The following is a 21,529-nucleotide window of genomic DNA, read 5'->3' on the forward strand; positions in this document are numbered from 1 at the left end:
TTCTGAAACATGACAACCCCCCCCCCCTAAACACAGGTGTAATCTTATATCAGCTGGTGGTAAAAGGGTGTATGTGCACCCACATCAAACAGCTCATCATCCGACTCATCGAGCGACTTACTGCTTTGCTTCGGCACTGACTTTATTTTCATCATTTTCCTCAAGCCTACGCACCATCATTGCGTGAGCCCCTTCCTTCATGTTCAACTCTCTTCAGCTTCATTGGACTTTCTGCACCATTTCCATTGTCGTAAGCTCTATTTATTCATTTCATTTATTCATCATATGTCCATCGCATTTATCGCATCTGTGAATTGTATCGCAATTCAGCCTTTCAAGGGTACGAAGATATTTTTCAAAAAACCTTGAATTATTCATGTTTATTCTCATCCACTACCATTCAATGTAACTGCTTGTAATATTCCCATTTACCATTCATGCGATTCCGACTGAATCATTAATTTGCTTGATTGCTTGACTACAATTACAATAGTAAAAGGATGTACGTGCACCCACATCACACAAATCTCAGCACTCTTCTCAAACATGACAACCTCCCCCTGCCCCCCCCCCCCCCACTACACACAGGTGTAATCATATATCAGCTGGTGGTAAAAGGGTGTTGTGAACCCAAATCACACAGCTCTCTGCACCCTTCTCAAACATGACAACCCCCCCCCCCTCCTACACACAGGTGTTATCATATATCAGCTGGTGGTAAAAGGGTGTTTTGAACCCACATCACACAGCTCTCTGCATCCTTCTCAAACATAACCCCCCCCCCCCTCCCCCCCCCCCCCCTACACACAGGTGTTATCATATATCAGCTGGTGGTAAAAGGGTGTTGTGAATCCTCATCACACAGCTCTCTGCACCCTTCTCTAACATGACAACCCCCCCCCCCCCCTACACACAGGTGTAATCATATCAGCTGGTGGTAAAAGGGTGTTGTGAAAACACATCACAAAGCTCTCTGCACTCTTCTTAAACATGACAACCTCCCCCTGCCTCCCCTACACACATGTGTTATCTTATATCAGCTGGTGGTAAAAGGGTGTAAGTGCACCCACATCACAACAGCTCTCTGCAGTCTGCACTCTTCTCAAACATGACCCCCCCCCCCCCCCCCACTTTCAAACATGTGTTATCTTATATCAGCTGGTGGTAAAAGTGTGTTGTGAACCCACATCACTCAGCTCTCTGCTTTTTTCTCAACATGATGACCCCCCCCCCCTTACACACATGTGTTATCTTATATGTATTATCTTATATCAGCTGGTGGTAAAAGGGTGTTGTGAACCCACATCACTCAGCTCTCTGCTTTTTTCTCAAACATGATGACCCCCCCCCCCCCCTTACACACATGTGTTATCTTATATGTGTTATCTTATATCAGCTGGTGGTAACGGGTGTTGTGAACCCACATCACACAGCTCTCTGCACTCTTCTCAAACATGACAACTTCCCCCTGCCTCCCCTACACACATGTGATATCTTATATCAGCTGGTGGTAAACGGGTGTTGTGAACCCGCATCACACAGCTCTCTGCACTCTTCTCAAACATGACAACTTCCCCCTGCCTCCCCTACACACATGTGATATCTTATATCAGCTGGTGGTAAAAGGGTGTTGTGAACCCACATCACTCAGCTCTCTACACTCTTCTCAATCATGATGACCCCCCCCCCCCCCCTTACACACATGTGTTATCTTATATCAGCTGGTGGTAAAAGGGTGTTGTGAACCCACATCACTCAGCTCTCTACACTCTTCTCAATCATGATGACCCCCCCCCCCCTTACACACATGTGTTATCTTATATCAGCTGGTGGTAAAGGGTGTTGTGAACCCACATCACACAGCTCTCTGCATTCTTCGCAAACATGATGACCCCCCCCCCCCCCCTTACACACATGTGTTATCTTATATCAGCTGGTGGTAAACGGGTGTTGTGAACCCACATCACACAGCTCTCTGCACTCTTCTCAAACATGACAACTTCCCCCTGCCTCCCCTACACACATGTGATATCTTATATCAGCTGGTGGTAAACGGGTGTTGTGAACCAATTTCACACAGCTCTCTGCATTCTTCGCAAACATGATGACCCCCCCCCCCCCCCCTTACACACATGTGTTATCTTATATCAGCTGGTGGTAAAAGGGTGTTGTGAACCCACATCACACAGCTCTCTGCATTCTTCGCAAACATGATGACCCCCCCCCCCCCTTACACACATGTGTTATCTTATATCAGCTGGTGGTAAAAGGGTGTTGTGAACCCACATCACTCAGCTCTCTGCATTCTTCTCAAACATGACAACCATCCCTGCCCCCTACACACATGTGTTTATCTTATATCAGCTGGTGGTAAAAGGGTGTTGTGAACCCACATCACACAGCTCTCTGCATTCTTCGCAAACATGATGACCCCCCCCCCCCCCCTTACACACATGTGTTATCTTATATCAGCTGGTGGTAAAAGGGTGTTGTGAACCCACATCACACAGCTCTCTGCATTCTTCGCAAACATGATGACCCCCCCCCCCCCCCCTTACACACATGTGTTATCTTATATCAGCTGGTGGTAAAAGGGTGTTGTGAACCCACATCACACAGCTCTCTGCATTCTTCGCAATCATGATGACCCCCCCCCCCCCCTTACACACATGTGTTATCTTATATCAGCTGGTGGTAAAAGGGTGTTGTGAACCCACATCACACAGCTCTCTGCATTCTTCGCAAACATGATGACCCCCCCCCCCCCCTTACACACATGTGTTTATCTTATATCAGCTGGTGGTAAAAGGGTGTTGTGAACCCACATCACTCAGCTCTCTGCATTCTTCTCAAACATGACAACCATCCCTGCCCCCTACACACAGGTGTATTCATATATCAGCTGGTGGTAAAAGGGTGTTGTGAACCCACATCACACAGCTCTCTGCATTCTTCGCAAACATGACAACCATCCCTGCCCCCTACACACAGGTGTATTCATACATGTATATCAGCTGGTGGTAAAAGGGTGTTGTGAACCCACATCACACAGCTCTCTGCATTCTTCGCAAACATGACAACATCCCTGCCCCCTAAACACAGGTGAATTCATGTATCAGCTGGTGGTAAAAGGGTGTTGTGAACCCACTTCACACAGCTCTCTGCACTCTTCTCAAACATGACAACTTCCCCCTGCCTCCCCTACACACAAGTGTTATCTTATATCAACTGGTAGTAAAAGGGTGTTGTGAACCCACATCACACAGCTCTCTGCATTCTTCTCAAACATGACAACTTCCCCCCTGCCTCCCCTACACACATGTGTTATCTTATATCAGCTGGTGGTAAACGGGTGTTGTGAACCCACATCACACAGCTCTCTGCATTCTTCTCAAACATGACAACCATCCCTGCCCCCTACACACAGGTGTATTCATACATGTATATCAGCTGGTGGTAAAAGGGTGTTGTGAACCCACATCACACAGCTCTCTGCATTCTTCGCAAACATGACAACAATCCCTGCCCCCTAAACACAGGTGAATTCATATACATGTATCAGCTGGTGGTAAAAGGGTGTTGTGAACCCACTTCACACAGCTCTCTGCACTCTTCTCAAACATGACAACTTCCCCCTGCCTCCTCTACACACAAGTGTTATCTTATATCAACTGGTGGTAAAAGGGTGTTGTGAACCCACTTCACACAGCTCTCTGCACTCTTCTCAAACATGACAACTTCCCCCTGCCTCCCCTACACACATGTCTTATCTTATATCAGCTGGTGGTAAACGGGTGTTGTGAACCCACATCACACAGCTCTCTGCACTCTTCTCAACATGACAACTTCCCCCTGCCTCCCCTACACACATGTGTTATCTTATATCAGCTGGTGGTAAAAGGGTGTTGTGAACCAATTTCACACAGCTCTCTGCACTCTTCTCAAAGATGACAACCTCCACCTGCCCCCCCCCCCTACACACAGGTACAGTATAATCATATATCAGCTGGTGGTAAAAGGTTGTTGTGAACCCACATCACTCAGCTCTCTACACTCTTCTCAAACATGACAACAATCCCTGCCCCCTACACACAGGTGTATTCATATATCAGCTGGTGGTAAAAGGGTGTTGTGAACCCATTTCACACAGCTCTCTGCACTCTTCTCAAAGATGTCAACCGCCCTCTGCTCCCAACCCCCCCCCCCCCCCCCCCCCACTTCCCCTACACACAGGTATAATCATATTTCAGCTAGTGGTAAAAGGGTGTTGTGAACCCTTTTCACACAGCTCTCTGCACTCTTCTCAAACATGACAACTTCCCCCTGCCTCCCCTACACACATGTGTTATCTTATATCAGCTGGTGGTAAAAGGGTGTTGTGAACCCACATCACACAGCTCTCTGCACTCTTCTCAAAGATGACAACAATCCCTGCCCCCTACACACATGTGTTATCTTATATCAGCTGGTGGTATAAGGGTGTTGTGAACCCACATCACGCAGCTCTCTGCACTCTTCTCAAAGATGACAACAATCCCTGCCCCCTACACACATGTGTTATCTTATATCAGCTGGTGGTATAAGGGTGTTGTGAACCCACATCACGCAGCTCTCTGCACTCTTCTCAAACATGATGACCCCCCCCCCCCCCTCTTTACACACATGTGTAATCATATATCAGCTGGTGGTAAAAGGGTGTTATGAACCCACATCACGCAGCTCTCTGCACTCTTCTCAAACATGATGACCCCCCCCCCCCCCCCTCTTTACACACAGGTGTATTCATATATCAGCTGGTGGTAAAAGGGTGTTTGTGAACCCACATCACACAGCTCTCTGCATTCTTCTCAAACATGACAACAATCCCTGCCCCCCTACACACAGCTGTATTCATATATCACCTGGTGGTAAAAGGGTGTTGTAAACCCACATCACACAGCTCTCTGCACTCTTCTCAAACATGACAACTTCCCCCTGCCTCCCCTACACACATGTGTAATCTTATATCAGCTGTAGGTAAAAGGGTGTTGTGAACCCATTTCACACAGCTCTCTGCACTCTTCTCAAAGATGTCAACCGCCCTCTGCTCCCCAACCCCCCCCCCCCCCCCTTCCCCTACACACAGGTATAATCATATTACAGCTAGTGGTAAAAGGGTGTTGTGAACCCATTTCACACAGCTCTCTGCACTCTTCTCAAACATGACAACTTCCCCCTGCCTCCCCTACACACAAGTGTTATCTTATATCAACTGGTAGTAAAAGGGTGTTGTGAACCCTCATCACACAGCTCTCTGCACTCTTCTCAAAGATGACAACCTCCACCTGCCCCCCCCCCCTACACACAGGTACAGTATAATCATATATCAGCTGGTGGTAAAAGGGTGTTGTGAACCCACATCACTCAGCTCTCTACACTCTTCTCAAACATGATGACCCCCCCCCCCTTACACACATGTGTTATCTTATATCAGCTGGTGGTAAAAGGGTGTTGTGAACCCATTTCACACAGCTCTTTGCACTCTTCTCAAAGATGTCAACCGCCCTCTGCTCCCCAACCCCCCCCCCCCCCCTTCCCCTACACACAGGTATAATCATATTTCAGCTGGTGGTAAAAGGGTGTTGTGAACCCACATCACTCAGCTCTCTGCACTCTTCTCAAACATGATGACCCCCCCCCCCCCCTTACACACATGTGTTATCTTATATCAGCTGGTGGTAAAAGGGTGTTGTGAACCCACATCACACAGCTCTCTGCATTCTTCTCAAACATGACAACCATCCCTGCCCCCTACACACAGGTGTATTCATACATGTATATCAGCTGGTGGTAAAAGGGTGTTGTGAACCCACATCACACAGCTCTCTGCATTCTTCGCAACATGACAACAATCCCTGCCCCCTAAACACAGATGAATTCATATATCAGCTGGTGGTAAAAGGGTGTTGTGAACCCACTTCACACAGCTCTCTGCACTCTTCTCAAACATGACAACTTCCCCCTGCCTCCCCTACACACAAATGTTATCTTATATCAACTGGTAGTAAAAGGGTGTTGTGAACCCACATCACACAGCTCTCTGCACTCTTCTCAAACATGACAACTTCCCCCTGCCTCCCCTACACACATGTGTAATCTTATATCAGCTGGTGGTAAAAGGGTGTTGTGGACCCATTTCACACAGCTCTCTGCACTCTTCTCAAAGATGACAACCTCCACCTGCCCCCCCCCCCCCTACACACAGGTACAGTATAATCATATATCAGCTGGTGGTAAAAGGGTGTTGTGAACCCACATCACACAAGCTCTCTACACTCTTCTCAAACATGACAACAATCCCTGCCCCCTACACACAGGTGTATTCATATATCAGCTGGTGGTAAAAGGGTGTTGTGAACCCACATCACACAGCTCTCTGCACTCTTCTCAAACATGACACTTCCCCCTGCCTCCCCTACACACATGTGTTATCTTATATCAGCTGGTGGTAAAAGGGTGTTGTGAACCCACATCACACAGCTCTCTGCACTCTTCTCAAAGATGACAACAATCCCTGCCCCCTACACACATGTGTTATCTTATATCAGCTGGTGGTATAAGGGTGTTGTGAACCCACATCACGCAGCTCTCTGCACTCTTCTCAAACATGATGACCCCCCCCCCCCCCCTCTTTACACACATGTGTAATCATATATCAGCTGGTGGTAAAAGGGTGTTATGAACCCACATCACACAGCTCTCTGCATTCTTCTCAAACATGACAACCATCCCTGCCCCCTACACACAGGTGTATTCATATACATGTATCAGCTGGTGGTAAAAGGGTGTTGTGAACCCACATCACACAGCTCTCTGCATTCTTCTCAAACATGACAACAATCCCTGCCCCCTACACACAGGTGTATTCATATATCAGCTGGTGGTAAAAGGGTGCTGTGAACCCACATCACACAGCTCTCTGCACTCTTCTCAAACATGACAAGTTCCCCCTGCCTCCCCTACACACATGTGTCATCTTATATCAACTGGTAGTAAAAGGGTGTTATGAACCCACATCACACAGCTCTCTTGCACTCTTCTCAAACATGAGAGCCCCCGCCTGCCTCCCCACCCAATCCCCCCCCCCCCCTACACACAGGTGTATTCATATATCAGCTGGTGGTAAAAGGGTGTTGTGAACCCACATCACACAGCTCTCTTGCACTCTTCTCAAACATGAGAGCCCCCGCCTGCCTCCCCACCCCCCTACACACATGTGTTCTCTTATATCAGCTGGTGGTAAAAGGGTGTTGTGAACCCACATCACGCAGCTCTCTGCACTCTTCTCAAACATGACGACCCCCCCCCCCCCCCCCCCCCACTTTCAAACATGTGTTATCTTATATCAGCTGGTGGTAAAAGGGTGTAAGTGCACCCACATCACACAGCTCTCTGCACTCTTCTCAAACATGACGACCCCCCTCCCCCCCCCCCCCCCCCCCCACTTTCAAACATGTGTTATCTTATATCAGCTGGTGGTAAAAGGGTGTTGTGAACCCACATCACACAGCTCTCTACACTCTTCTCAAACATGACAACTTCCCCCGGCCTCCCCTACACACATGTGTTATCTTATATCAGCTGGTGGTAAAAGGGTGTTGTGAACCCACATCACACAGCTCTCTCAACTCTTCTCAACTATGAAAACCATCCCTGCCCCCTACACACATGTGTAATCATATATCAGCTGGTGGTAAAAGGGTGTTGTGAACCCACATCACACAGCTCTCTGCATTCTTCTCAAACATGACAACCATCCCTTCCCCCTACACACAGGTGTATTCATATATCAGCTGGTGGTAAAAGGGTGTTGTGAACCCACATCACACAGCTCTCTGCACTCTTCTCAAACATGACAACTTCCCCCTGCCTCCCCTCGAACATGTGTTATCTTATATCAGCTGGTGGTAAAAGGGTGTTGTGAACCCACATCACACAGCTCTCTACACTCTTCTCAAACATGACAACTTCCCCCTGCCTCCCCTACACACATGTGTAATCTTATATCAGCTGGTGGTAAAAGGGTGATGTGAACCCGCATCACACAGCTCTCTGCACTTTTCTCAAACATGATGACCCCCCCCCCCCCCCTTACACACATGTGTTATCTTATATCAGCTGGTGGTAAAAGGTGTTGTGAACCCGCATCACACAGCTCTCTGCACTCTTCTCAAACATGACAACTTCCCCCTGCCTCCCCTACACACATGTGTTATCTTATATCAGCTGGTGGTAAAGGGTGTTGTGAACCCGCATCACACAGCTCTCTGCACTCTTCTCAAAGATGACAACCTCCACCTGCCCCCCCCCCCCTACACACAGGTACAGTATAATCATATATCAGCTGGTGGTAAAAGGGTGTTGTGAACCCACATCACTCAGCTCTCTGCACTCTTCTCAAACATGATGACCCCCCCCCCCCCCTTACACACATGTGTTATCTTATATCAGCTGGTGGTAAAAGGGTGTTGTGAACCCGCATCACACAGCTCTCTGCACTCTTCTCAAACATGACAACTTCCCCCTGCCTCCCCTACACACATGTGTTATCTTATATCAGCTGGTGGTAAAGGGTGTTGTGAACCCACATCACATAGCTCTCTGCACTCTTCTCAAACATGATGACCCCCCCCCCCCCCCCCCCCCCCTTTACACACATGTGTAATCATATATCAGCTGGTGGTAAAAGTGTGTTGTGAACCCACATCACACAGCTCTCTGCATTCTTCTCAAACATGACAACCATCCCTGCCCCCTACACACAGGTGTATTCATATATCAGCTGGTGGTAAAAGGGTGTTGTGAACCCACATCACACAGCTCTCTGCATTCTTCTCAAACATGACAACAATCCCTGCCCCCTACACACAGGTGTATTCATATATCAGCTGGTGGTAAAAGGGTGTTGTGAACCCACATCACACAGCTCTCTGCAATCTTCTCAAACATGACAACTTCCCCCTGCCTCCCCTACACACATGTGTCATCTTATATCAACTGGTAGTAATCGGGTGTTAAGAACCCACATCACACAGCTCTCTGCACTCTTCTCAAACATGAGAGCCCCCGCCTGCCTCCCCACCCCATCCCCCCCCCCCCCTACACACAGGTGTATTCATATATCAGCTGGTGGTAAAAGGGTGTTGTGAACCCACATCACACAGCTCTCTCCACTCTTCTCAAACATGAGAACCTGCCCCTGCCCTCCCCCCCCCCCCCTACACACATGTGTTCTCTTATATCAGCTGGTGGTAAAAGGGTGTTGTGAACCCACATCACGCAGCTCTCTGCACTCTTCTCAAACATGATGACCCCCCCCCCCCCCCCCCCACTTTCAAACATGTGTTATCTTATATCAGCTGGTGTAAAAGGGTGTTGTGAACCCACATCACTCAGCTCTTTGCACTCTTCTCAAACATGATGACCCCCCCCCCCCCCCCCCCCTCTTTACACACATGTGTAATCATATATCAGCTGGTGGTAAAAGTGTGTTGTGAACCCACATCACACAGCTCTCTGCATTCTTCTCAAACATGACAACCATCCCTGCCCCCTACACACAGGTGTATTCATATATCAGCTGGTGGTAAAAGGGTGTTGTGAACCCACATCACACAGCTCTCTGCATTCTTCTCAAACATGACAACAATCCCTGCCCCCTACACACAGGTGTATTCATATATCAGCTGGTGGTAAAAGGGTGTTGTGAACCCACATCACACAGCTCTCTGCACTCTTCTCAAACATGACAACTTCCCCCTGCCTCCCCTACACACATGTGTCATCTTATATCAACTGGTAGTAATCGGGTGTTAAGAACCCACATCACACAGCTCTCTGCACTCTTCTCAAACATGAGAGCCCCCACCTGCCTCCCCACCCCATCCCCCCCCCCCTACACACAGGTGTATTCATATATCAGCTGGTGGTAAAAGGGTGTTGTGAACCCACATCACACAGCTCTCTCCACTCTTCTCAAACATGAGAACCTGTCCCTGCCCTCCCCCCCCCCCCTACACACATGTGTTCTCTTATATCAGCTGGTGGTAAAAGGGTGTTGTGAACCCACATCACGCAGCTCTCTGCACTCTTCTCAAACATGATGACCCCCCCCCCCCCCCCCACTTTCAAACATGTGTTATCTTATATCAGCTGGTGGTAAAAGGGTGTTGTGAACCCACATTACACAGCTCTCTTCATTCTTCTCAAACATGACAACTTCCCCCTGCCTCCCCTACACACATGTGTAATCTTATATCAGCTGGTGGTAAAAGGGTGTTGTGAACCCGCATCACACAGCTCTCTGCACTTTTCTCAAATATGATGACCCCCCCCCCCCCCCCCCCCCCCCCTTACACACATGTGTTATCTTATATCAGCTGGTGGTAAAAGGGTGTTGTGAACCCACATCACACAGCTCCCTACACTCTTCTCAAACATGACAACTTCCCCCTGCCTCCCCTACACACATGTGTAATCTTATATCAGCTGGTGGTAAAAGGGTGTTGTGAACCCGCATCACACAGCTCTCTGCACTTTTCTCAAACATGATGACCCCCCCCCCCCCTTACACACATGTGTAATCTTATATCAGCTGGTGGTAAAAGGGTGTTGTGAACCCACATCACACAGCTCTCTGCACTCTTCTCAAACATGACAACTTCCCCCCTGCCTCCCCTACACACATGTGTTATCTTATATCAGCTGGTGGTAAAAGGGTGTTGTGAACCCACATCACACAGCTTTCTACACTCTTCTCAAACATGACAACGTCCCCCTGCCTCCCCTACACACATGTGTTATCTTATATCAGCTGGTGGTAAAAGGGTGTTGTGAACCGACATCACACAGCTCTCTAAACTCTTCTCAACTATGAAAACCATCCCTGCCCCCTACACACAGGTGTATTCATATATCAGCTGGTGGTAAAAGGGTGTTATGAACCCACATCACACAGCTCTCTGCACTCTTCTCAAACATAACAACTTCCCCCTGCCTCCCCTACACACATGTGTCATCTTATATCAACTGGTAGTAAAAGGGTGTTATGAACCCACATCACACAGCTCTCTGCACTCTTCTCAAACATGACAACTTCCCCCTGCCTCCCCTACACACATGTGTAATCTTATATGAGCTTGTGGTAAAAGGGTGTTGTGAACCCACATCACACAGCTCTCTGCACTTTTCTCAAAGATGAGAACCTCCCCCTGCCCCCCCCCCCTACACACATGTGTAATCTTATATCAGCTGGTGGTAAAAGGGTGTAAGTGCACCCACATCACACAGCTCTCTGCACTCTTCTCAAACATGACGACCCCCCCCCCCCCCCCCACTTTCAAACATGTGTTATCTTATATCAGCTGGTGGTAAAAGGGTGTTGTGAACCCACATCACTCAGATCTCTGCACTCTTCTCAAACATGATGACCCCCCCCCCCCTTACACACATGTGTTATCTTATATCAGCTGGTGGTAAAAGGGTGTTGTGAACCCGCATCACACAGCTCTCTGCACTTTTCTCAAACATGACAACTTCCCCCTGCCTCCCCTACACACATGTGTAATCTTATATCAGCTGTAGGTAAAAGGGTGTTGTGAACCCACATCACACAGCTCCCTACACTCTTCTCAAACATGACAACTTCCCCCTGCCTCCCCTACACACATGTGTAATCTTATATCAGCTGGTGGTAAAAGGGTGTTGTGAACCCGCATCACACAGCTCTCTGCACTTTTCTCAAACATGATGACCCCCCCCCCCCCCCCCCCCTTACACACATGTGTAATCTTATATCAGCTGGTGGTAAAAGGGTGTTGTGAACCCACATCACACAGCTCTCTGCACTCTTCTCAAACATGACAACTTCCCCCCTGCCTCCACTACACACATGTGTTATCTTATATCAGCTGGTGGTAAAAGGGTGTTGTGAACCCACATCACACAGCTTTCTACGCTCTTCTCAAACATGACAACTTCCCCTTGCCTCCCCTACACACATGTGTAATCTTATATCAGCTGGTGGTAAAAGGGTGTTGTGAACCCACATCACACAGCTCTCTACACTCTTCTCAAACATGACAACGTCCCCCTGCCTCCCCTACACACATGTGTTATCTTATATCAGCTGGTGGTAAAAGGGTGTTGTGAACCGACATCACACAGCTCTCTAAACTCTTCTCAACTATGAAAACCATCCCTGCCCCCTACACACAGGTGTATTCATATATCAGCTTGTGGTAAAAGGGTGTTATGAACCCACATCACACAGCTCTCTGCACTCTTCTCAAACATAACAACTTCCCCCTGCCTCCCCTACACACATGTGTCATCTTATATCAACTGGTAGTAAAAGGGTGTTATGAACCCACATCACACAGCTCTCTGCACTCTTCTCAAACATGACAACTTCCCCCTGCCTCCCCTACACACATGTGTAATCTTATATGAGCTTGTGGTAAAAGGGTGTTGTGAACCCACATCACACAGCTCTCTGCACTTTTCTCAAAGATGAGAACCTCCCCCTGCCCCCCCCCCCTACACACATGTGTAATCTTATATCAGCTGGTGGTAAAAGGGTGTAAGTGCACCCACATCACACAGCTCTCTGCACTCTTCTCAAACATGACGACCCCCCCCCCCCCCCCCCACTTTCAAACATGTGTTATCTTATATCAGCTGGTGGTAAAAGGGTGTTGTGAACCCACATCACTCAGATCTCTGCACTCTTCTCAAACATGATGACCCCCCCCCCCCCTTACACACATGTGTTATCTTATATCAGCTGGTGGTAAAAGGGTGTTGTGAACCCACATCACTCAGCTCTCTGCACTCTTCTCAAACATGACAACTCCCCCCCCCCCCCCCCCTCCTACACACAAGTGTTATCTTACATCAGCTGGTGGTAAAAGGGTGTAAGTGCACCCACATCACACAGCTCTCTGCACTCTTCTCAAACATGACGACCCCCCCCCCCCCCCCCCCCACTTTCAAACATGTGTTATCTTATATCAGCTGGTGGTAAAAGGGTGTTGTGAACCCACATCACACAGCTCTCTGCACTCTTCTCAACTATGACGACCCCCCCCCCCCCCCCCCTTACACACATGTGTTATCTTATATCAGCTGGTGGTAAAAGGGTGTTGTGAACCCACATCACACAGCTCTCTGCACTCTTCTCAAACATGATGACCCCCCCCCCCCCCCCTTTACAAACAGGTGTATTCATATATCAGCTGGTGGTAAAAGGGTGTTGTGAACTCACATCACACAACTTTCTGCACTCTTCTCAAAGATGACAACCTCCCCCTGCTCCCCCCCCCCCTTCCCCTACACACAGGTGTAATCATGTATCAGCTGGTGGTAAAAGGGTGTTGTAACCCACATCACACAGCTCTCTCAACTCTTATCAACCATGACAACCATCCCTGCCCCCTACACACAGGTGTAATCATATATCAGCTGGTGGTAAAAGAGTGTTGTGAACCTATATCACACAGCTCTCTGCACTCTTCTCAAAGATGACAACAGCCCCCTGCTCCCCCACCCCCCCCCCCCCCTTCCCCTAGACACAGGTATAATCACATTTCAGCTGGTGGTAAAAGGGTGTTGTGAACCCATTTCACACAGCTCTCTGCACTCTTCTCAAAGATGACAACCGCCCCCTGCTCCCCCACCCCCCCCCCCCTTTCCCTACACACAGGTGTAATCTTATATCAGCTGGTGGTAAAAGGGTGTTGTGAATCCATATCACACAGCTCTTTGCACTCTTCTCAAACATGACACCCCCCCCCCCCCCCCCTACAGACAAGTTTGTAGCTTATATCGAGATACACCTCTATACAAAATTTGAAAGAAATCTGTCAAGAAATGTGGCAGTTAGAGCGCACAAAAGACAGCCACCAAAATATGGCATTTTACCCTATAGAAGATGGAACACTGGGGGCAGCATCACCAAAAGTTATAGGTGTGTAGATTATACGAAGATACACCTCCATACAAGATTTGAAACAAATCCCTGTGGAATGATGCAGTTAGACCGCACACTAGAGTGCACACAAGACATCTATCAAAATATGACCTTTGACCCTATAAAAGACGGAACACTGGAGGCAGCGTCACCAAAACTTGGAGGCTCGTAGATTACACCAAGATACACTTTTGTTCAAAATTTGAACAAAATCCCTTGCAAAATGTGGCCTATAGAGCGCACACAACTCAACCATTCACACAAATATTGCATTTTACCCTATAGAAGACGTCACACTGGGGGCAGCGTCACCAAAAGATATAGGTGTGTAGATTATACTAAGATACACCTACATACAAAATTTGAAAGAAATCCGTCAAGGAATGTGGCAGTTAGAGCGCACACAAGAATATGACGCGGCAGACGCGGAGGCAGCGCATAACGCTGCTGAATCCAAAGTACCCCACCGGCATATTCCTGGGGGATACAAAATATGGCACACTGACAAAACAAGAAATAAATAAACATTCCATTCTTGATGAGTAATATATCTAAATTTCCTCCAAGGAGAGAACAGAAGAAGTACAAACAAAAGAAAGGAGGGTGTTCAAACAGGGCGTTGTGGCGTGCGCCTGTAATCCAGCTAACAATGGAAGTTACAAACTAATTCAGCCGAGGACGCAGGTTCGAAATGAGTACCTCTTTCGGATGGTGACGTTATATCTGATTGATACACGTCTGTAAAAATTCAATTAAAGACCATCAATACTACTGGGCCAGAAGGGATTAGACCAACCAGCCAGGTCACTGACAGGTGGCTATCTCATCAACTCAGCTCTCAACTAACATAAGAAAAAGAGGATCATGGGGATCAACAGGCACCGATTGGGGAAGTTTTCTATATAGAGGGAGCAAGTAGCTACAAGTAGGACAGTGGGGATTTAAACACACACACACACCAATTTTGGGAGCCGTAACAAGAGAATCTACTCACCACTAACGTGCTGAACAGGTTGGCTATGTGTGGTTCGGCCGGTAGATCTCCGCAGTTAGCTGCCATCTCGGCAAGCAGCTTCAACATTTCTAGTTTGGCACCTCCTGAATTTGAATCTTTCTCTTTGTCCTTCTTCTCTTCGCCCGAAGCTCCGTTCTCATCGGGTGCTGAAGCCAGGGAGGTGAGATTGGGGAGGACACGTTCACATATGTACGACACAAACGCCGTTGACTGGACGTTTTTCTAAGCAAGAGATGATGGAGAGAAACAAAATTAGAATATGGCAGAGGTACATCCATTATTTGATAACAAATTATATAAGTCAAACACAAAATACAGTCAAACCTGTCTATAGCGAGCGCCCAAGGGAAACACACAAAGTGGTCTTTTCAGTTTCAGTTTTATTTTTCATATCCAACAGAAGAGTAATTTTGACAAGAAATCAGATATATAATTAAACATTTAATAATATTATATATTTTACATGGTTCACCAGATATGAAATAGCCTTTGTAGACAGGTGGACACTAAAGAAGATTTGACTGTAACATAAAATCACAAAATATATATTTTCGTAACAAAAAGCTTTCTTGCTTCATTGGTTATCTTGCAGCTCAAGTGACAGAATTTATTACACAATGAATACAAAATAATTTGTGAGACAGTAAGATGTGGCAATACACACATAATCAAGTTTAGCCTGATGTGTCAAATAGAATCAAATACAAGGTTTTGACGCTAGTTTTAAAAAAACTCCACGATGCCGCTCTTGGGTATATCAATGATTTTCTTGCTGTTAAGCAGTGTCATCCCCCTATACTATCTTCTCCATTTATGCTTTTAGACCCTCGCAGCCAAACCATTTTGGAGAAATAATATAATAGCGAATGTTGGTGTAGCATGGGTCATACCACCCTTACGTTGCATGATATATCACTTACTGAAAAGAATGGCATAGCTTGTCGAATACATTGCATTAGCCTGTCTACTGAGTCTGAGTCTGTGTGCTGGAAAGAAAGAAAAAAAAAATATGATGAAAGTATCACTAAACAAATCTATTAAAGCTACACTGCACTACTTATAGCTACTTGCTCCCTCTATATAACAAACAATGCATAATCGGTGACCATTGGTCCCCCATGATCCTTTTTTTAAATGTTAATTGAGAGCTGAGCTGATGAGATAACAACCTGTTCAGTGACCTTGCAGGGTAGTTTAATCCCTCCTGTTCACTAGTATTGATGGGCTTTAAAAAAAGTATCGTTTATGAGGAGAAAACTAAAATGCAACGCAATTTAATGAATATTTCAAAAATTGAGTTATACTATCAGGATTACAATTCCTAATAGTGGAGTTGATAATAAAAGACTCAACTGGTCCATCCTATAGGAATGAGAGGGTTAAAGATAAAGTAGAGTACCGGGCATGTAATGACAAACTGTCCAGAAAATATATTTAATGATTGACAAAACTATCAACAGGAATAAGTATATGTATTATGAGGTTTTGTAATCATTAAACAACAAAAAAACAACAAAAATTTGTGCAGAATTCCTTAACGATGAAAAACACTGAACACAAGTGAGGGTACACAGGGCTACACAGACATGTGACATAGTTTTTGGTTCAACGTTGACAAATATTTCTAAATCCTGCTTAAAATCATCAATACTATTCAAGAGCAATCATTTTCTTAGAAATTACTCATTGTCTTATGGCATACTTTCACACGAGAATAAAGAAACAATAATGCTCACAAATAATTTCAAATCCTTATGAGAACTTATAACTCTTTCAGGCCTCAAGGCAAATATTGGATAACTTGCTTCTAAGGTTTTGACTGATCGGCACATGTTATATAATTTTCAAACATGACAGGGATTTCTCTCTTTATTGATGAATGAAAGATAAGAAGAAAGTAGATATTAACTACCTCATTACAGTAATTTCATAACGCATAAGCACATTTTAAAAATAAATTATGCATATTTAAAAAACAACTTCATGCTTAATGTACTGACCTGGAAATCTGATGAAAGGTCAGCTTGTTCTGTGACGAGGTCAAGTAATTGCTTCCTGCCTAGTAACGTCTGCATACTACTCAGTCCCGTCAAAAGCTTCATGAAGATTACAAACTCCTCACCAGTAACATCCACTAGGACCTGTCATAAAGATACACAAATGGATATGAAGGGAAAGAGTAGAAGGGGGCACAGATGCTCCATCACATTATGGATAAGTAAATATATATCTAAATATTGTTAAAGATACTATGTCCCTTTTGCAGCCAACACCAAATTCTGTAGAACTTTGCAGGAATTATGAATTATTAGAAGATGTGTACCCGGGTGACATTGGCTAAAAACTTGCCGCCCGGCCGCCGAGCAGGCTACTTTTGGAGGTTGTGACCGTAGCTTAAGATTGGTAAACGTGAATTATAGAGCTCGGGAAAATATAAGCGTGACTTCTTATGCATGTTTTGAACGGGCTGAACTATGTGCAACGCGAATTTAAGAACCAGCAAATATGTTTTGGGGTTTGCTCAGTGCGAAAAGAAAAAATCAATCATGCGTAAATAAATTTTAAATTTAAAAAAACATGGCGTCCAAATATTCGAGTATTCGCTTGTAAGCCTGGGAGTGTACTCTGGTACCTCATTACATGGTTGTGCACAGCCTTAGCATACATACCTCTTTAGTCTTCTCTACCAGAAACTCCTCCACCTCCTTGGGGATACGGTCTGGAGGCAGGGTCTGGATCTTGTTGTTAAGGAACTTGATCGCACGATCTCTCACTTTGTCATCTCCTGATAGGATCTGATTGAAGAGCCCACCGAGGGTTCCTAGAAAATGAGATGATGCGAGGTAAAATAATAATAATAATGATACTCAGTTTTTATATAGTGCTTATTACGATCCCTAAGCGCTTACAAACTTGGGGATTATTACCCCAGCTTTAGCTGTGTTGCCATTGTGGCGCTCTAGCATTTCAAGGAATTAATTCCTGCCAGGTACCCATTTACATCACCTGGGTTATGAAGTATTAGCGCTTAGAGACTTCGGTGGTAAGGGCTTTATACAGTAAGTAACGTTTTTATTATTATTTATTATTATTTAGCATCATCTATACCTGTACATAGAGTACCGAAGTGCTCACGCCATATTCACTTGTTGTCCAGGTTACTGGTTCTAAACAACAGAGCCTGCGCATGAGGTTCAGCGCAAAATCATTCAAGCAACGGGCTGGAGTAGGGTAAATTCAGGGTTGGTTTCGGGCTGGTGTGATCAGCCCACCATTGTTTTGCAAAAAATTGATCGGAACCAGCAACCTTGACAACTTGGCCAGTACATGATGTCACACTTCATACTCTATGTCTAGCATGGGAAACGCAAAAAATTAATCACTATAACCCTTACATGTACATCACTCCTTTTGTTTTGACTGATGATGCGCAGTTGGACTCCTACATCAGGCTTTCTGACAACGCTTTTACAAAAAGTGCTAGGGGATCTTCACATTCATGGGTAAGGCGACCTGTAAACTTGTCACAAGTCTCCCCCACCCACCCCCCTCTCTCTCTCTCTCTCTCTCTCTCTCTCTTTCTCTCTCTGTCTCTCTCTCTATCTATCTTTTTCTCTCTCTCTCTCTCTCTCTCTTTACCTCTCTCTGTCTTTCTTTCTCTCTCCCGCCAAAAAAATAAAATAAAATAAAATATTCAGGTTTTATATAAAAATATATTTGCTTGACATTCAAAAGAGCATTTAATAGCACTTTACCATTACAATGTATGTGCACAAGGCAACCAACACTGCAAATGTTGTTAATTTTGTAATTTTTTATCATTCCATTGTTTTGGGGGTGGGTGGGGGTTTGGGCAGAGGAGTTTTGGGGGGAGGGGAAGGGTCAGCAATAGGTTCAATGTTGGAAGAAGAAAAAAGCCCCTGTCAAGGAAATGAATGAAGAGCATTGTGAAATGAAAAGCTTACCTTTGGAATCAATGTTGTAGAGTGCCATGAGAGCTGATCGTACAATGTTGAGTTCAGGGAGATCGTCTGATTGGAGAAGCTGTGTGAGGACATCCGCAATCCTGAGCAGATGATCAGCAGAGTCTCTACACAGGTTGGGCAACTCCTTGATCGCTTGTCTACGAATCTAAAGAGAGAGAGAGAGAGAGAGAATGAATATCAGGATTGTAATGATCCCAGAATGTAAGAGCTCCCTACCGCTGTGACAGCAGGTTCTTCTCTGGAACTGTTTAAGAGGCAGCTGGTTGGGGTAACACTGCGTCAGAAGTAATTGAAGAAGGAGCTTCTTTTTACTTGCACAAGGAGCACTTTTTACTACTCACTTATATCACCTTTTGGAACCTTTTTTGAGGCAGAACAATAAAAGCTTGTTCAGATAACACAGAGCTCAGTGAATACACCAAGGTCCTTTGTTAATAATGCTTAAAACAGACCTATATCTTTTTATCAAAGAACAAAAAGGCTTGTTCAGGACTGACAGAAAAAAAATTTAAAAAAATTGAATTGAAATGAATTGAATTGAATTGAATTGAATTGAAATGAATTGAATGGATTGAATTGAATGTGATGACGTACCATAGAGACATCATCTTCACAGAGGTCGAGCTGAGCGTTGATTGCTTGCTCCGCCAGAGAGGGGAAGTATTTGAAGAACTTTGGGATGAACTGACCAGCGAGCTGCTTCTGAGGGGAATCCCCACCTACTGCACTCAAGATGGATGCATAAGACGACTCATGCTGGGAGAGACAAAAAACAAGAAGAAAAATATACCGGTAACCAAAAGGAGCAGGGAAAAAATTATTTAAAAAATTGGGGGGGGGGGGGCTACTTTCAAGCTTTCTTGCATGAAAATAACACTCTTTAATTTGTTTTGCATTGAACTCTATGCAAATTTTTTGGGCTCTTTTATGACTTTCTGGGGCTCTTTTTGGCATTTTGGGGGCTAATTCGCCCGAGCCCCCATAGAGATTAAAGGGCAAGTCCACTCCAAAAATAAGTTCCTTACAATAGAAGCAAAAAAATCAGACAAAACAATCAAAAAAGGTTTGAGCAAAATTGGATAAATAATAAGAAGGTTATGAATTTTTAATGACATGAAAAACTTTGAAAATCACTAGACAATTTGGCAACTCACTCAAATCGCTGGAGCGCTGCTATTTTAGCGCTTAGAGTCTACATCATGAATACGGTATCGATCGACACGTCAGGGAATACCACTTTGCATCGTTCTTCAATTAATTTTTTGTGCGATGATCAGAACCAGAGCTACGAGTACGAGCAACCAAAGATTAACTGTACAGTTGTAAATATTCAAAGCGTCGACTTCAACGAAGGAACTTAAAAACGTTTTCGAATTATATATCTCTCGATAGAATATTTATCTATGTAGGGCCTAGGGTCTACCTGCATATGAAATATCTTGGTGGTTTGATTACCGAAACAAACTCTGAAACTTACAGGATGTGTGCCAAGGAAAAATTGGCCTCAACACTTTCGCACATAGACGTAGGTCTAATGGCAATAATTCACGGGACTGGGCTGGCGTCGTGTATCGTAGGCACCAGCTGCACATCTTGCTGCTTGCCGATGCAGGTTAAAAAAGGTCTCAAAGTCGCACACAACCCTCCATGATTGGCATCTACTTTTGAATTGAATTCTATTTTTTGTTCACTTCTGACCGTGTTCTGCCTTCTTCTGAAGTTTGGTCAGAAACTGTACAATTATCTAGACATGATATCCACATCATTCACAAATTACAACACACTTATATCAAATCACGCCAAAATTGCAATGTTTTACAATAGGATCGGGTGACCGGAAAAGCCGTACCACTTTTTGTTCATTCAATTTACACACAGCAGCAATTTGTCACAGCTGCACACAGTATAAAGAGCAGTGACTGGCGTGTGCAAATTCGAGGTGGACACTAATAATAAATTACATGAACTTGAAGTAAAACGCATGCATATAATTACCTGGCCAGCATCTGCTCCGGCTTCAGCAAGCACCTCATAATCCTTATAAAGTTGTTCAATAGACACCATGATCTTGGATGAACAGGGTTGGCGTAAATAGAGAAATTTACCTCCGAAGTTCCGACGCTCAACAATCAATTAAAAGCCGGTGCTGACTAAAGCATAGAGCGCCATCTGCGTCGATTATCTTGAAATCTTGCTATCTACAGTATACAGAGAGCTAGTCGCAGAGGATACCAAGAAGGACCGGGTGGGGGTGTGTCCCCACAGCACTGTAAAATACATAGTTCTAGTTCTGTGGGTGTTCCTCGCCACTAACTTTAGGGGCAGAGGCGGCGCTACAGCGGGGGGGGGGGGGGGGGGGGTGGGGAGGGGGAGCAGAGTGACCACCACCTCATTTGTTTAAGCATCCCAAAAGTGCCTCTTTTACAGAGGAAATGCAGTGCCCCGAATACTTTGTAAAAGTGCGCCCCTTCTCCTATTCACCTCTGATAAGTGCCCTTTTTACCACATGCCCATTTTCCT

General features: G+C 45.5%; 1 protein-coding gene across 1 annotated transcript in view; it reads right to left on the bottom strand.

The window, feature by feature from the left end:
• LOC591221 (apoptosis inhibitor 5) overlaps window positions 1–21,174 on the bottom strand; it is a 31,037-nt gene extending 9,863 nt beyond the window's left edge. The window contains exons 1-7 of the mRNA XM_030989723.1: window positions 21,005–21,174; window positions 19,604–19,765; window positions 18,989–19,154; window positions 17,693–17,844; window positions 17,024–17,164; window positions 15,944–16,009; window positions 15,003–15,245 (exon numbers count right to left, since the gene is read on the bottom strand). Of these exons, the coding sequence (XP_030845583.1) occupies window positions 15,003–15,245; window positions 15,944–16,009; window positions 17,024–17,164; window positions 17,693–17,844; window positions 18,989–19,154; window positions 19,604–19,765; window positions 21,005–21,073 (999 nt within the window). The 5' untranslated portion in view covers window positions 21,074–21,174. The remainder of the gene's footprint in view (window positions 1–15,002; window positions 15,246–15,943; window positions 16,010–17,023; window positions 17,165–17,692; window positions 17,845–18,988; window positions 19,155–19,603; window positions 19,766–21,004) is intronic.
• Window positions 21,175–21,529: the final 355 nt, after the last annotated feature.

The sequence above is a fragment of the Strongylocentrotus purpuratus genome, unplaced genomic scaffold (assembly GCF_000002235.5).
Source record: "Strongylocentrotus purpuratus isolate Spur 01 unplaced genomic scaffold, Spur_5.0 spur5_scaffold_18, whole genome shotgun sequence".
Taxonomy (NCBI): Eukaryota; Metazoa; Echinodermata; class Echinoidea; order Camarodonta; family Strongylocentrotidae; genus Strongylocentrotus; species Strongylocentrotus purpuratus.